The 17,830-nt window shown below is 35.8% G+C and overlaps 1 protein-coding gene across 1 annotated transcript in view; it reads left to right on the top strand.

Annotated features, from left to right (window-relative positions):
* GPC5 (glypican 5) overlaps positions 1-17,830 on the top strand; it is a 729,332-nt gene that overhangs the window by 393,474 nt on the left and 318,028 nt on the right. Inside the window, 1 exon segment of the mRNA XM_069802336.1 lies at positions 8,404-8,566. Coding sequence (XP_069658437.1) covers positions 8,404-8,566 — 163 coding nt within the window.

The raw sequence follows: 17,830 nt of genomic DNA, 5'->3' as shown, positions 1-17,830 counted from the left end.
GAATTCACTTGGAAAACTTTTTTTTTTGTAATTATTTCTTTTCTATAAATATCAGCTTAGACACCTGCCTTTGCTCATTTGAATAACTCCCTGCTGTTGGCTCTGTTGACTAGGATTATGCTTCAATTGCATGTACACAGATGCCTTCAGCCATTCCAGGCTGTGTCCCTTGGTCTCCAGCTGCTGCTCCAGAAGGTCTTCTGCAAATTCTCTATCACATCTCTCCACCCATGTAGTGCCCAGGTACTCTAGGCCATCTCAAATGGCACTAGATAACAATGTCCAGAAAATTGAATCAAACCTCTAACATGCAAATTACTACTAAGGACCTTAGACACCTTACTTGCAGAAAAACACCTGAAGTTTTTTGACATCTACACTGAGGTGTATGAATCTGGAGCCAAAAGCCACCCCAAAACCTGGGTAAGCTTGTTCAAATGAGCTTTATCTGATCACAGTATGCCATGTTACTTAAATCAATCCTTTTATTTATTCTCAATTGTTCGTTAAACCACTTGATAGTAAGCTATCTAGTGTTTCACATAGTCTGTTCTGGAAAGACAGAATTTCAGCTTATGAAGAAGAATGTTATTTCAGTCTACTGTTATGACTGAAGAAAATGGCCTAATATGTCATAACTATTAGTATCCACCCTTGCCAAGGGAGAAGGGTCTAGAAATGCACATGAGGGTAAGGTAAAGGATAAAATTATTTGCAAATTATCTGAAAAATTATTTGTAATGTCTCGTAGACAGGGTTATACCAATAACCTTCAAAGGAATACAATGAAACAGATGAACAGAAAAGAACAGTGAAATGAAAAATCCAGGGAGATCCATGGCTCTAAAGAACAGATATTGAAGATGCTCATTCTATAGCTTTAGAAATATTTTAAATGAAATTTTGCTGGTGATGGGTTTTTTTTCCTGAAATTTATATGTTTCTGTTTCATTATTATTATCATCTATTTCTGCTTGCAGCTATGCTGTCTTCATGGATGGGTGAAACAGGCAAAGAACATTAGTCTCTAAACATTAATCATAGATAATGTGACTTTGTTCTGTTATTTCAACTACCTAGACAGAAAGAAGAGCACAAGCTATTATTCTGGGGTTTAATTTTGCTCTCATTTATTATCTTAGAAATGCCTGACTCATTTACTTAATTTTCTGAGGATGATTTAAATCTACAGTGAGATGTTAGCAAGACATGCATTTTTTTAAAGCAAAAAATACATAAATATTTTTTACATCAAGTTGATAGTGTGCATAACTGTGCTAGAAGGGCTTGCACCAAGGGACAAGATCCAAGCTTTTGTTCCTGTATTCACTTGGAACCATTAATAACTGGAAAGAAAAATAATCGCTTATCACAGAACTTATGTGAGAACCTGAGTTGAGGGGTTTTAGCTGTAAAATGCACCCCCAGATATAAAGAAAGATTTTTTTTTATAGCAGAGAAGACTTTGTCTTTAATAATGTAACAAATTCGGAAAAGGAAATTTGTTGAAGGACAATTAGATTTAGGAGCTGTATCTGTATTGCTAAATAAAAAGAGGATCAAGAATGAGAGCACACACTGCTTCATGTCCCAGTGCTTACAATTAGCCTCTTTAATAAGTGATTTACCTTTAGGAGAACTGGTTGGAATAATCTAAACCAGAAGTAAATTACAAAGATTGAGAAATGTTGACGTTTGGTATCTATTGCTCTAGCTCATTCCCTGGTTCTCTTTTATTCAGCACTGTAGACATCCCCAAAAGTTGTATCTATTGTATTAAATAAAATTAGTCAGGGACTGCAAGTGTCCCACTTCCCAGAGCAGAATAACTATATCCAAGCTGCCTGTTGGGAACAGTCCCTAGACTATGCTAAGGCTCAAATTGGGGTCAAGCATATTTGTGGAGAGTGCTGGTAGGATCAGTTCAAATCTGTGATAACCAGGAAGAATGCTAATGATGGAACAAAACGGACAGTGTATCCTTGTGCTTGGGCTCACAGCCTGGCTTTGTTGAACTATACCTTTAGTGAGAATTATTAGTCATTTCTACCTAATTCAGTAGTTAGCTTTCTGTGAAAGTTTTGTTTGCTTACTGAAAGGTTTTGAATGCTACATAAATAACTACTGAGAAGAAATGCCTGGATTTTGAAGCAGTAGTATAATAAGCTGGAGTAATTCCTATTTCTACTATTCAAGCAGCAACTGTTTTGATCATGAGGTAGTAAAGGTATATCAAGAAAGCACAAAGGGTAGGTTAGAGCTGTGTGGTGCAGTGCTGGCTCGCAGCCACCTTACTGATTCTTGCTCGTGTTCAGTAAGCAGAATGAATGTCTGTTTCTTTCTGTGTTCTGATGAGTTGGCTTAGACTGGAGAGAAATGTTGTGTTACTTCCATCAGAATTTCAGGCTGCTGTTTGGTTGGTGATTTTATGGAGTTGAATGAGTCTGCAGGCTTGAAATGTAGAGTTTTAGCCCGGGATTTTTGGCAGAAAACAGTGGGTTTGACATAGCAGTGTATGCATTGTTCTGCATCATCTCAGGGATGTAAATGCTATAGCTGATTAGAAATCTCATTCTGTCTTTGAAAATTTCATTGAAAAAGCAAAAAATAAGAAAGGAGCTGATGTACTTCACCCAAAGCTACAGCTTTTTATTTAAAAAAACCCACAGGTCACTATCATGAGGGACCGTAAGAGTTGTAATACTACTTATCTAAATACCAGTCTCCAATATAAGCTGGACTTCTAATTCAGAATGCACATTTTTGTTAAGGATCTTTTGCATTATTCGAAATGAAACGCTGCAGTAGATTCTGGCCTACAGAGGTATGAGTATTTTTTTAATGAGATCACTAAAGAGAAATGCTGTATTTTAAAATATTCAGGTATGTAATGCTAAGCAGAGGAATAAACTTTAGCATCCTTTATTTCTCTCATTTGAAAGAGTTCAAAATAGTCATACTTTTGGAAATAACTCTTCTAAGTTTGATTTGATTAGGTAAATTGGATTCACTGCTGGGCTCCTTTGGGATTCCCTCCACAAGTACTTATGATATGCAAATAAATGAAAGAGAGGAAATATTATGACTAAGCTTAGTTAGTGCATTGACTGTAACAGAGTATCATCAATATATATTTATTAAAAAAAAAATTCATAGAAAATCAATGTTACCCCTGAAGGTATATGATGCGTAAGATAAGTAAATAGGATACTAGATTTTTTTTGAAAGAGAACCAATATCACATCAGTTTCAATGGTGTAAACATAAGTTCCCTTACCTGTCAGTGTTCATCTCTCATGAGAGATGAAATCACTTGTAACTTCCTGCAAACACAGGAAAGTAAAAAAGAATCCAGCCTTCTCATTTAAACCAGATTTACTTACGTGAATTCATAGATTTTTGAGAGCCAGAAGGGATCATTTTTGTTATTTAGTCTAACCTCCTGCATACCCTGTCCTTGAACCTCTGAATTAATTCATGCTTTAAGACCAAAAACTTTGATCCAGAACATATATATATATATATACACACACACATATTTCTTAAGAACCTGACCAGACCTGTTAATAAATTATTTTGATATAGAACAACCTTTGTGTTTTTTTAAATGTATGATATTGATAATATCATATTTATATGTTTGATTCACTTTGAATGTGTAAATAAAAGTTTTTTATTAACTTATTATTTTCATATGCTTTGGCCTGATACACAAATCCATCAAATCTGTGTTTGCCATGTAGCCACTTACAAGGCTGGTTAAATAAATTCCAGACGTGGGGGGTTTTTTGGTGCACTGAAGGATGAGCTCCTTGGTTAAGAACAGAAGTATTTTTTTGTTCCATTTTAACCACTGTAATAGAACTCACTTCTGTGCCATCCTTTCTGAACAGAAGAAACAAGAATTGGATTTATGAGTAATATAACATCCCTAATCTGACTTAGTATTCCTATTTCTGTCCCCAAAGATATCCCATTAAAATCTTTGGCTAGAACACTACTCTTGATAATTCATAGTCTGCTGGCTATCCAGGACACCCACAATTATTTTACAGAACAGAATATTTTCTCTTCAAATATGCATGTAATATAATATTTAGACTTGCAAATTTACATTTGTCTGTATTTTATTATAGTATGTGTTTAAAAATTCATTCAGTTGCCTGGCTTACCAGATGAGGTATTTTCTTAGACAGTTTGTCGCTTCTCTTTGTTATTTAGTAGTTCTCCATTTCTTGTAGCAGTGAAAGGTTTATCATTACAGTTTTGTGTTTTATACTGCTTCCCAGGTAACTGATAAAAATCTTAAATAATCTCAAAAAATTACCAGACCCTATAGAACTGTATAACAACCATACATTCTTAGTGATAATTTTCCTAATTATGCTTACACTCTCAGATTTGTCAGGAAGCTTCAAATACCCTTATAGATGCCTCTGTAGCTGCTGTAAGCAGTTCGTTTTCGTACTGAAATGTTATATAGTACCAAGTCATATATTTACATAACGCTGTAAGTACTTTATTACAACAATATAACTTCTGTCATACAAACCTGCATTTTCATTCTAAAAGATGAAATTTCACAAAATTTATTAATGGTACTTTTTGCTATTATAACTTTTTTCAGAATTGCTGTTTATGTCAAAGAAAGTGTTCCACTAAGCCATCAGTGAAAATCCCAAGGGGCTTTTAGGCAATTGGGCAGTGAAAGATCTAAGCTGGAGGCCCAGCCTCCCAAAGATACATAGGCAAGGTGTGAAGCTGAAGATTCCCAAGGACCTTTCAGTTGACTTGCACATGAATCGTTCACCTGTGCATATGTACCACAGTAGTGGTAAGAAAACACAAATTTTCTGTGAAAATAAAATGCCACCAGCAGAGGACATGTTTTTGATATCAAAATCTTAGTTTAATGAACTTTCACCAAAATTAAGAGAAAGATCCAGCAAATCTAGCCTGGAATATTGGTGTGCCTACTGCAGTCTCACAACACTGGTGACCTAACCCTTGCCATAACTCAGTCAAGCTAACATGGTTGCCAGTAATATTTACTGCTATTTTCATTGAAATAGAAAGACAGTGATGCATTATTAAACTCACAGTATTTTTCTTTTTTAAAGACAGAAATTTGATAGAATGGAAAACCTTTTTGGACACCTAAAAGAAAAAGAGATTATTTTAGCCTGCCATATAAAGGGAAGAACATTTATTGTAGTAGTTTTTTTGGGGACACAGTATACAGCTAGTAATCTTGCTTATTGAGCTGGAAGACCCAGCAAGTGTATGCAACAAAATTCCCCAGTTATAACCTATGTTTCTTTTCCTCTTAAATAATAGCTTTATAAAAATTATGGCACAACAGAATAATAATTTTAAATGCCTTTTATCTTTATTTCTAAAGTGAATCAACTAGCTTTGAAGAAGTACATGGATTATATAAATTTAATAAAGAATTTATATTCAATCTAAGCCATGCTTAGTAGCGAACCAGCAGTGGGATTTGTGAACTTATATGGAGACAACATTTCTTCTTGTACAATTAAGGAGACTGAAGAGAATAACAAAACCCAAATTACAAAGGAGCTTGTTCATTCCTTAACCTCTACTCTTTCAAGTACAGCAAAAAGTTTGGAAAAAGTTGAAGAACAATTTTTCAATGTTGAACCTACATTTAAAGCAATTTAGTGGGATTGCCTGAGTTTTCAGATTTCTAGTCATAAGTCAATAATGCACAGTAAGCAGAAAGGGTAAAAAAAAGAGGAAGGAGAACTTTGGACTGAAATTTAGAGAAGGAGAAAAATATAAAGACCTTATTAAGCCAATATATTTTTAAAACTGAGACACAGATACAGAATGTGAAGGGCTATGCATGTTCTCAGGCTGAAAAAATGTGTGTGTGTGTGTGTATATATATATATACACACACTATACTATGGAAACTTTAGCAGCAACTCGTGTTTGAAAAAATGTCTTGCTGGAGGTTCATTCCCACATTTATGCCACAGAGCTCAGGGATAAAGAGTACCCTATCATACAGCTGGCTTTGGAGTTGTGTCATGATTTGAATTGCGCCAAAAAAATAAGAAAGTGTCCTGTTTAACTAAATGTACTTCATTAGACTGTCTGTGGTTTTTTCCCCATAAATACTATGTTGGCAGAAGTATGGCATGAATCACACAATGAGCAGGAGCAGGGCAGCTATACAAAAGAACTTTTTTTCTCTTAGCTAGGTAGTTTGTCTTTCAGGTAACATATAACTGTCTAATAAAACTTTTGAATCAAAAGTGCTGCATAAATTGGTTCTGCTGATTCAGTGGTGAATGGCATTCTCCTGTTCTTATACAGTGTTGCTAGTGGCTTTTATAAAGCTCCTGAGATTTATCTGAGTGATGGCTTTGTAGTAGTGATTAAAATATTTTTTTCTGGGCACTGTACAGCACTTAACAGATCAAATAGTCCAGGAAGTGACTCCATACTCTGTAAATGAACTGAGTATATTGTCCAAAAAATAAGAACCCAGTATCTTGCTTGAACAACACATTTTTGAAGTTATAAAACAATTAAGTCTGTTTCAGACTAATTAGTAGCTACTTTCAGGAGAAAAAACATCTGATTATTAAATTATAGAATCTGAGCCAGCAGAGTTTTGGCCAGTGTAAAGAAGTCTTGCTAGAATGAAGCAAGTGCAATGCACACGCCTGTACCAGCTGATATTTTGGACTAGATAAAGTTATAAGAATTCTTAACATTTCTAAGAACCTGTTTCGTTAGAGATTATGAAGTTTATATATATCTGACATGTAAACTGAACTGAATCTGGATGGGGCAGATGGCACATTGTGTATGTATGTCCTACCACTTAGTATTTAAAAAGCTGGATGACAGCATTTGTACATTTGATAAATGAGAGGGATTAACATTATTCAGGTGATTGCTCAGCTCTGCTCAACAGAACAGAGAAATGAGTTAAACTTTCAGAACTCTACCTGTTGTCTTGTAGACCATGCTGGCATCATTGGCCATGTCTATAGTGATAAATAAAAAGGAGCCAGAGAACAAGCTTCTGTACTGGACCAAAATCACCTACACTGCATAGGCCAGTATCAGCTATCCCTTTGCTTTGTTTTAGGTCACCCTTATTAGTTCTCCCAGAACAATGCCTGGATGTGATTTGGGAAATAGTTCTCTCCAGGCTAGCACTGGCTCCAACTGTAGTAGCTGGGTCTGCTGCTCCCTCGTCAGAAATTTGATATGGTCCCAACAAATTTTTTTCCTTCAGCTTCTACCAGATGCCCATATGACACATCCAGAGCACATGACAAGTATGTTTTGGATTCACCAATCTAGAGCTGCAGCACAGCTCTCATACTATTCAAGATATTTTAAACTGAAAAATTCACACAAGAAAATAATTGTATCTTAAGGCCCTGTGGACACCACAGGGGTCTTGAAAAGATCCAGGGCCAGTTGCTATGTAGCATGGATTCTGTCTGTCTGCTCTAAAGGGGATTAGCCTGAGGGAGTGAGGACACGAGCCAGCAATGTGCGCTCGCAGCCCAGAAAGCCAACTGTATCCTGGGCTGCACAAAAGAAGTGTGACCAGCGGGTTGAGGGAGGTGATTCTGCCCCTCTGCTCCCCTCTTGTGAGACCCCACCTGCAGTACTGCGTTCAGCTCTGGGGTCCGCAGGATGGGAGAGACATGGACCTGTTGGAGCGCATCTAGAGGAGGGCCACCAAAACGATCAGAGGGCTGGAGCACCTCTCCTGTGAGGGCAGGCTGAGAGAGTTGGGGTTGTTCAGCCTGGAGAAGAGAAGGCTCCGGGGAGACCTCATGCAGCCTTTCAGTACTTAAAAGGGGCTTATAAGAAAGATGGGGACAGACTATAGTAGGGCCTATTGCAAAAGGACAAGGGGTAAAGGTTTTAAACTGACGGAGGGTAGATTCAGACTAGATATAAGGAAGAAATTTTTTTACAATGAGAGTGGTGAAATGCTGGAAAAGGTTTCCCAGAGAGGCTGTAGATGCCCCATCCCTGGAAACATTGAAGGTCAGGTTGGACAGGGCTCTGAGCAACCTGATCTAGTTGAAGATGTCCCTGCCCATGGCGGGGGAGCGTTGGACTAGATGACCTTTAAAGGTCCCTTCCAACCCAAACTATTCTATGATTCTATGTCCCTATCCATTCCACCTGGCCTCTGGGCCAGGAATTGGTGCCTGATCTTTCTTTATGTAGCAATAAAGACACAGACATTTTATATTTTTTTTAAATTAAAAATGAAGTATACATCTCCAGATACCACTCTTTTAAAGATAATTGCTAGACAAACATAAATGAAATTTTTGGTACTCACTGAAGTTCTCCATCTGTACTGCTAACTTGCATACCATATATTGTCTTCAGCTGTTGCAGGGCAAATCAATTCCTAAATATGATAAATAGGATCTCCAACAAACAGGCAGTGGTGGAGTTGTAGATGAACATATCAGTGGAGATGGTGATGATGAAGTTGGTTGTGAAGGATCAGGAAGTGGAGAAGTCAAAAGAGTCCTGAAAATTACAGACTGTAAGTCTACGATTCTGTTTCCTTCATGCATTTAAATAGTGAATTGGCATATTTTTCACTAATACATACCACTGAATTATCTTGAAAAAGGTATGGAAAAGTTGTCTGTACAATATTTCCAAGATTTACAGGAATAGGACTACAATTACAGGATTTCTATGAGCATGGTTGAATATGAGTATCAGTTTCATCGTAACACATTAACACGTATTTGGCATAATGTAGACTGACCTCAACACAATATTTTAGTTAAATGAAAGGTGTTACAATGACATGTCCCTGTGAGTTAGTACTTTAACATAAAAGATTTGGCAGTTAAGCAGAGAAATTGTTCTAATTTTTCATGGAACTGTGGTGACATAAAAGGTTTAGTTGTGGTAGCTGAATTTCATAGACAACTGTTGGAACCAATGTACTGTAGCACTCAGCATCAATGCCATTATTACTTCTTGCACATCTTTCTGCTTTTGTTACAGTTTTGGGTTTTGGGGGTTTTATTTGTTTGGGGTTTCATTTGTCTTTTCTGAAACACATTTGTATCAATTTTCTTCAAAAAATCATTTGTTTGTGCACTTCAGTGGCATGGAACTGGAAGCATGAGCAATAGTATTGAAACACAAGTAAGGTAACTACTTCTCTGAATCAGGACATTATTCTGCATCTCTTATTTCTCTTCCCAGTGTAGAAATATAGGCAGAAATGATGGGGATAGATGCCTGGTATGATCCAAATTACATTTCTGCGTTTTGCATTTTTGTTTTTCTGCTTTTTGCATTTTTGTTTTTTCTGCTTTTTGCATTATTCTGCATTTTGCATTGCAAAATTCAGTACTAATAGGTTGGAAGTCAAGGTTTGTGTCAGTTGCTGAATTTACCTATATTTACTGAATTTGAGTGTGCTCCATGTTTCCAAGCTTAAGTGAGAACCCCAGGTCCTTCTTGACTTGACAGTGAAAAGGCAATTTAGAAATGTGGCCATACAGAAACTGTAGTATATGCTTGCACGGTTCTGATTTGAACAACTGGAGAAATGACACTGAGCATTCTGGGACATGCCTTAACAGGTCAGTTTGGAATCAGCCTAAGATGCTGTTGCACTGCTACCTAGTCTATACATTTTCAAGTCCTGCTATAGCTTCTCTAGATGGGATTTTAAAAGATCTGCAAAAAGGTTTGGAAACTTACTTCCTGAGAGTGCCTTTCAAGATTTAACTTTGAAAAAAAGAAGTTAGAGATCAAATATTTAAAAACAGATGTACTTTGGAATACTGGATATATTATATCTATTTGATAATGACATTCTATGGTATCAAAAGACTGTAAAATAGTCTTAAAATATGACTAGGGCTATTAAGAAAGTATTAAATGACAAAAGAATTGCAAGAATAGTACATTTTCTTTCGCCCTCGTCTAGTGCATTAGAATTTTCTTCATATTGATATATTTAGTGTAATCTTTTCAAAATGTTAAAAATATAATTAGCCTTCATATTCTCTTTATACTACATGTAATATAAATCTCTAGAATTATAAACTATGTATTAGGCATACTGAAGTTTGCATGTAGTGCTGTTTCATTTGAACTTTTTCTAAGATATTATAGAACAAAAATATGAGTCCATACTGTTCAATATTAAGACTTGTGCATATATATTGAGTTATTAGTACCTTCAATGAGACATTGTGATTTTACGGATTTATACTGGCATGCATTTATTATTTGGAATGCACCTTAAAATGTATCTTGAATGTATACCAGAAGGAGTCCTAGAAAACACTACTTTGTTCTGGGGTATCATACATGCTTACTGACGTGGACTTTCTGTCCAGTAGAACTGTAGTAGCACAGTATTTTATTGCTGTTAACTTTCAGTTTGTGAAAAACAGTAAGAGAACCATAAAGACAGAAGGTAGAAATAAGGTGGGGCAAAGAAAATGTAAATGTGGGTCATAATCCTCTTTATAGTACAGAGAAATAATCTTCCATCTATATTGATAAATGGGTGACAAACATATAAAAACCACAAATGACACCAGGATTGAACTGAAGCACCAAATAGTTTGAATGTGAGTATGAACTCAACCTTTACTGTTGCAGTTTTAAACACATACTTGTTACAGTCATTTTGTCTAAGAAGAACTTTTAAGTAAAAAAGCACTTTCAAGAAGTTTTACTAAGCTCTAGAAACCAGATACTTACTTTCTTGTCATAGGTAAGCATTGTTATAGGACTTTACAATGCATTTATGATTTTTGAAGCTCAAAAAAGAATTATGACTTATACAATGGGTAAGTTACTTAATAATTATTTCCTTTTAATGTGTCACATTAAAATGGGTGAAAAAAGATTATTTATGGGGCTTAGTAACACACACATTTTAACTGTATCCATTATGCACACGATTAATTCATTTTACTTTATACTTTTTTGATACATGGAGACATACAGACAGTATTATTTTTTCCTCACCAAAGAAGTTTTTTACAGTCTTTTTCTTCTGGGCAACTTTGCATACTCTCATAATCAGCCAGGAAAGAAAGGGGGATTACTACCTATTTTGTACTATAATAGAGTCTGGAAGTCCTAGCCAAAGTCCAGGCTCCTTTTTGTTAGCTATTCCAGACATTTTTACCAAGGAAATGATCCTGTCTGTGACAAATTCATAATCTTAATAAGCTAATAAAGTATGATACAGAAGTAGCCCTTTTAAGTACATTGCTTTGTGTAAAAATAAAGTGTAAAGACACATCCACCTTTTTTTTGACACCATGTCATTGCCTTCTGAACATGTGTATGATCCCCAGACCTGGAAGAAGCAGAGGGGAAGGGAGGAGATATGTTTCTGCCTAGACAAACCTCTAGCAATTTTATGTGAACACATAGCCTCTGAAGTCAAAGATGACTTATTTCTGAACTCAGAGCTACAGATGTGAGAATTGTTTTCATTTAGTGTTGGAGACTGACAAATGTGTGGTGACAGGGTTTAGGCTTTGGAAGGCCAATGAAGAGATTTGGTATTTATGACACAGAAGTAATAGCCCTAGCATTACACTAGTGCTTAAAATATATTGTATTTTGAAAAATTCTGGGTTTCATATCAAACAGTCAATCCTTACATTACATTCAGTGTTTCAAAGCCCTACAATTGCGCTGACTGCTTTGGTCTTCATAAGTACTTTTAAAATATAGCAAATTGGTGCAGTTATTTGAAGGAATGGTACTAGAAAGGGTAGTGTACTTTAAATGTATAAAATAAACAGTAGTATAAAGTCTTGACACTTCATTTGCTAGTTTTATTCTGCTCTAACCCAGGAGCTCCCACAGGACTATTTCATGCGTCACAATGAATTACCTCCTCAAAAAACCCTGCAGAATGGAAGAGGTAGTAACAACAAATACTTATCACCTATATATTGATTTGAATCTGTTTTCAAATAGCTCTGTGAGGAAGGGCTAATCCTGATATCACTCCTCTGAGCCACTCAATACCATCTATCAAAATTCTCATAAGATTTTTAACAAGACCAACAATTTTCTGAAAAGTGGTCTGCCACTGCTTTGTCTTTCCTTTCTCATTTTAACATGCAATGCAGGCATTTCTTTACTACAGCCAGAGATCTCCTAGTTCAGGGCTCGTATATGTAGAAATATCAGGGATGTCTTTGTGCTTGAGGTATATACAGGCAAACCTTGTCTCTCACTTGCTAGATTTTTATCTCACCTGATATTCATCCTGTCTGAGGAAAAAAGTCTCCAAAATATTTTATTGCTAGGACTACTTAATCTGTAGATTATTATTTTCTTGTTCAGACTCTGCAATAGAGGTAATATAACTTGGAAGAGGCTTTATGTTGTGATCTCCCTATAAAAAGAGGGTACTATGATTCAAATAAACCAGTCTGTGTCTCTTATCTGATGTTATACTGCATTCTCAGGTCTCAAACATCCTTTCTCCTCTTTCTGCTCCTTCACCCACTTCAGTAGAGTTGCTTTTTTCTTTTTTAAAAATCTGATTCTGATGGCATCTTCTGTGACCAAAACTACTTCAAGCTGGCAATAAAATCTGTTATGATGTTTGCCATCTGTTATATTGTTTTAAACTCTCATCTGCATTCTGTGTTACCTCAGTAAAGGAAGAGATCCTTTATGTCGAAGTAGGATTTCAGGCTTTATTTTGTTTACACGCAACACTGTTCTTCCTAATCCCCCATTGTTAATGTAAAGTGTTCTTATTCAGGTGTCTTTGGAAGGGCTACATGTCTTCACCGTTTATAAGTTCACTCAGTTCAGAACATCTCAATTCTATTAAAAATGAATTAAAAAAATAGTTCTTGCTGTGAACCCCAAACTTGGTCTAAAAATTGCACTAACTTTTAATACTTGCTTTTATACTCAGATTTTATATTGTGTTTTGTGGAATGGGTAGGATTAATCATTTCTTGTTTAGCTAGAAGAACTGACATTTAATGATGGTGCTTGATATATTTTAATGGAATCGAATGCAGACTTTTTTAACCTTATAAAATTCTCCAGAAACAGACTGTGTGTATTCCCCATCTCATAATTCTGTCTATAGTTGGCGGTTTGTCTTTGAGCAAACATGTCTGAAAGATGCTTGTGGAGAAGGAGCAGAAAATGAGGGATCTTCTAGAACAAGCCACCCCATTTTGAAATGCAAGAAGAGTGCCTTGCCCCACTCTAGCACCTGCTATGACTTCTGCACTAATTCCAGGCAAAAACATGCTTTCACACAGAAGGTGTTTTTATCCTCCATGTTTCATAGGAGTACCATTCAGAATTAATTTTATAGTCCACTTGATGTATTATTCACTGTCAGGACTGTTTGAGCAAGGACTGTATCTGTAATTGGCTTTCTGGTCCTCTGTAATTACTTCCATACTTTTTGGCCTAAAATTAGGTGAAACAAGTAAATGGTGTCTTACTTCATACATATACATACATTTGTTCAGTATGTAACTTGTTGGTTCAAACAGCACAAAAGTGTCTACATATCTGGAAGATCAATCAGAAGAATTTGTTGGGTTTTTTCCCCTCTCTATCCAAGGAAACATCTTGAAGGATGCTTCTGCTGGTGAAAAGGAAAAGTTAGAAGGAAGTGAATGCATCCACAGAGAGGAGTAAGCTTTCCTTCCTGCCCTGTTAATTGGAGCCCCAGTATTCTCCAGGCTGATAAATTACCCTTTTATTACTCCATTACCACATAAAATGACTATCTCCTCCAGGATGCCAACTTTATTCCTATGTATAGCCAATTAGTCTAGAGGTAGTTCAGATGATACACAACCTCCATCATACCTTGACCACACAATACCATATTCTGCATTTCTCTGATTATTCCAAAAATGAACTCCTGAAGAGCTGTAATCTTCACAGGAGAACCCAGATCAGAAAAGGACATACCGGAGTATATCCTCTGTGCTTAAGTTTGGGAGGCATAAAGCAGTAGGCACCAGGTTTTTTTGAAAGTTGCTAAAAACTGAGAAGTAATAAGTTGGAATTTGTTCAACAGGCAGCTGGTGGACTCTAACACTTTTGCAAGAGTGGCACTGGCTACTTCCCTTCTGCTGCTGTGGCAATAAGAAAGCATTTAGGCTATTCTCTATCCAGATAAATAGCTATGTCCTGGTTTCGGCTGGGATAGAGTTAGTTGTCTTCCTAGTAGCTGGTACAGTGCTATGTCTTGGATTCAGTATGAGAAGAATGTTGATAAAACACTGATGTTTTCAGTTATTGCTTAGTGTTGATACTAAGTCGAGGATTTTTCAGCTTCTCATGCCTAGCCAGCGAGAAGGCTGGAGGGGCACAAGAAGTTGGGAGGGGACACAGCCAGGGCAGCTGACCCAAACTGGCCAATGGGGTATTCCATACCATGGGATGTCATGCCCAGTATATAAACTGGGGGGGTGGGAGTGGGGGGGATCACTGCTCAGGAACTAACTGGGCATTGGTTGGTGGGTGGTGAGCAGTTTCATTGTACAACACTTGTATATTCCAATCCTTTTATTATTATTATCGTCATTTTAATATTGTTGTTATTACCATTATTGGTCTCTTCCCTTCTGTTCTATTAAACTGTTCTTATCTCAACCCACAAGTTTTACTTTTTTCTTCTGATTCTCTCCCCCATCCCGCTGGGCGGGGAGGTAGTGAGTAAGCGGCTGCGTGGTGCTTAGTTGCTGGCTGGGGTTAAACCACGACAAGCTATAACATCTATTATCATTCCTTTTCCTCAGGAAATAGAAAAGAATGAATAAGAAAGCAATATACATTGGTACTTTGCTGGAAAGTTTGTTTCTTTACTGGTAACTCTGAGTGTTAATATTTATACATTGGTTCAATGAAAGAATACATGCAGTAAAAGGCTCCGATTTTCTGGTAACTTCAGAATTAGTGGTCTTATTATAAGTTAATTCCCATCAAAATATAACCTCATGTTATTAATGCAGGTCATTTGTAATAATTACACTGCTCTGATGCGCTGTGTTTTAGACCAGTGAGTATGCTTTTTAAATGCATTTTGATAACTTAAAACCTTTGAAGAGTAATTGTGCTTCTTTGTTTGTGTTTGTGGTAAGCTCTGTCATAACAATCTTCATGTGGAGAGTAACACGTTAATACCAGGCAATGCACTGTTGAAAAGTACAAAATTTTATATTAGCTGACTTTATTTCTGCCTCTGTGTGAATTCCCTCAGCAAATTTTATGTAACCCTTTCCCTTATTTGTTTCTGAATTAACAGTCCAACCCGACAGTCCAGCTTCAATCCATTACTCAGGTTAAATTCATCACTCAAGCAGTACAAATGTTGACTTCTGACAAATGATTGTATTCAAGAGAGAGAGTTGATACTCTTTAAATAGGAAACAACTAAAACTTGAAAAGTCATTATTTGGTTTTTTTCCAATGCATAATATGAATATACAGGTCACACCTTTTTGCAAAATAAGATACAAGGAAGTTGTCTTGTAACTTTTCTCAGTTTTTACATGGCATTTCAAATAGAATTGCTTTGTATTTTCTCTCACTGCTTCAGGTCATTATACATCCAGCAACTTTACCTGTGCAAACTTCATAGGCTGGTAAAGGTCTATGCATACGAATGCACAAGTGATTTGGGTTTTTTTTGTGGAAATCATTGGAACTTGTGTATCACTGTGGCTTTGTTTATGCTTCAGTAATTGAGATCATTGTGTATTTCTGTGCCAACACTTGATCATGCATACAGAAAAATCTTTGAACTTCATATGTGTTGACAATATGTATCTTCTTGCTGAAAGAAAATACTGATTTATTGAAATGCAAATTTTCCACAGGAATGTACTGATTACAATAAATCTTTCTCTTCGAAAGATTTTCAGTTCCCCAAAAGACGAGGGAAAGAAAGACAAGAGCTCAGATTATGACAGCCTTCCTGTGAGAAGGAAGAGTGAGATACCCCTAGCCTCCCAATTAATATTATCCTATGAGAACGTTATTGATGTTTTATGTGGTATCATCAAAGTTGTGTGATTTGCTAATCCAATCCCCTCAAATGAGCCAGTGGAAAATGGGTTAAGGTTAGTCCTTCAAAAAGCAGCAGATTATGCCCAAATACGTTGTCTCCTATCTTTATCTATTATAAGTCTGTCTCTCTCTGGTCCAAAGACTCTTCAGTTATTTGGATAGAGTAGGAAAAACTAGAGGGAGATAATAATCAGGCTAAGTCTCTAGAGCTGTGATTAAAGCCATCCAGCTTTGGGGGAAAAACAGAATAACCACCTTACTAGTGTCTGACCTGAATTTAGGTCTTTGTTTTCTTAAAACAATTTTTAAAAGGTTTATATTTCATCCCTGTAACAGATAAGAACTTTCAAAATTTCATCAAAGGAAAAGAAAATATTGTGTCCAACTCTTAAAAAAAGAAGTGCACCTTTATGTATTTTTTTCATACAAAACATTAAAATTCCTTATCTACTCTAGATTAAGTTATGTACTATTTACTTTTGCATGTGCATCTGAGATATGCAAAACCAAGTCAAAATACACTGCTTGTTTATGCAAAGTCTGGCTAACTGGAAAACAATAAGGCTAATATATGTTACCTTTTAAATGAGTTCTGATCAAGTACTTTCTGAAGTCAGTAGGCATCATTTCACTGACTTCATAGGAGCTTGTGTTTTCCAGAGGCACCACATAATGACTTCAGTAGGTGTTACAAAGTTCTAATTATATTTTAAAAGGAATTACCTTATAATAATGCCACTAATTCTGAATTTACCAGAAAAGTGGAGCTTTTTACTGCATGTATTATTTCATTGAACCAATGTCTAATATTATAATTACATTTCTAATAATTTCTTCTTATTAATCAATTATAATTCAATCAATATTTTTATTATTTTAATGTGTTGTTTGAAATGTGCTTTATAATACTGTATTGACAATCTGAAGATAAGATTTTTTTTATAACTTTTGTGATCACTGTGTTCGAACCACATTTACTGTTCCATCAAATCCTTCCATGAATTCAGTGGAAGAGAATTTACATTGTTTTCCTGTATACAAAATAAAAATGAGCATGAGTTTTACCACAAAAGTACGTTTCTTTTAAGCAAACATGTTTAAAACAATCCCTTTCTCTAAGTGGTGATGTCTAATCCTCAAAAAGTATGAATTTTTACTCTTCCAGTGTATTTCCACTGTACTGACATAAACTCTCAAAGAAAATGTAGGAGGTTTTTTTTTTGATAGAAATTGACTCTACTTATTACTTTGAGGGAAAGAAAATAAAAAGCCAACCTTTATGCAGTTTGAAAGGATTATCATATTCTAGTAACAATTCCCTAAAATGATCAGATTAGCTACTTTAATGTTATGGTAAAAACTCTACCTTTTCACCACCCAAAATCTAAACATGAATGTTGGAAAATAGCTATACACTACTGTTCATTTCTTTATTTTCCTCAGAATGTAATTTTACTTTAATAACAATAGATACAGGGACAGAATTTTTCTTCATGTCAGCTATTTATAATGGAAACATCTGTGCTTGAACTAAGAAATTTAGACTTCTTTATAGTCACTGTAAACAAATAAACATGTATCACTGGAAATGAATAAACACAAGGGCATAATTCCTTAGGCCTATATCAAGCATCTCTGTTAAGATGAGAATTGTGCCCTGCAACCCTTATTTCTCTCAACCAATTGTAAAAGGACTCATGCTTCAATAGCTTAAGTACAGATATCTAAAGTTAGTTAGACA

This window comes from Haliaeetus albicilla, chromosome 15 (assembly GCF_947461875.1).
Source record: "Haliaeetus albicilla chromosome 15, bHalAlb1.1, whole genome shotgun sequence".
Taxonomy (NCBI): Eukaryota; Metazoa; Chordata; class Aves; order Accipitriformes; family Accipitridae; genus Haliaeetus; species Haliaeetus albicilla.
The sequence above is the reverse complement of the archived record's forward strand: the minus strand, read 5'-3'. Positions and strand labels throughout refer to the sequence as shown.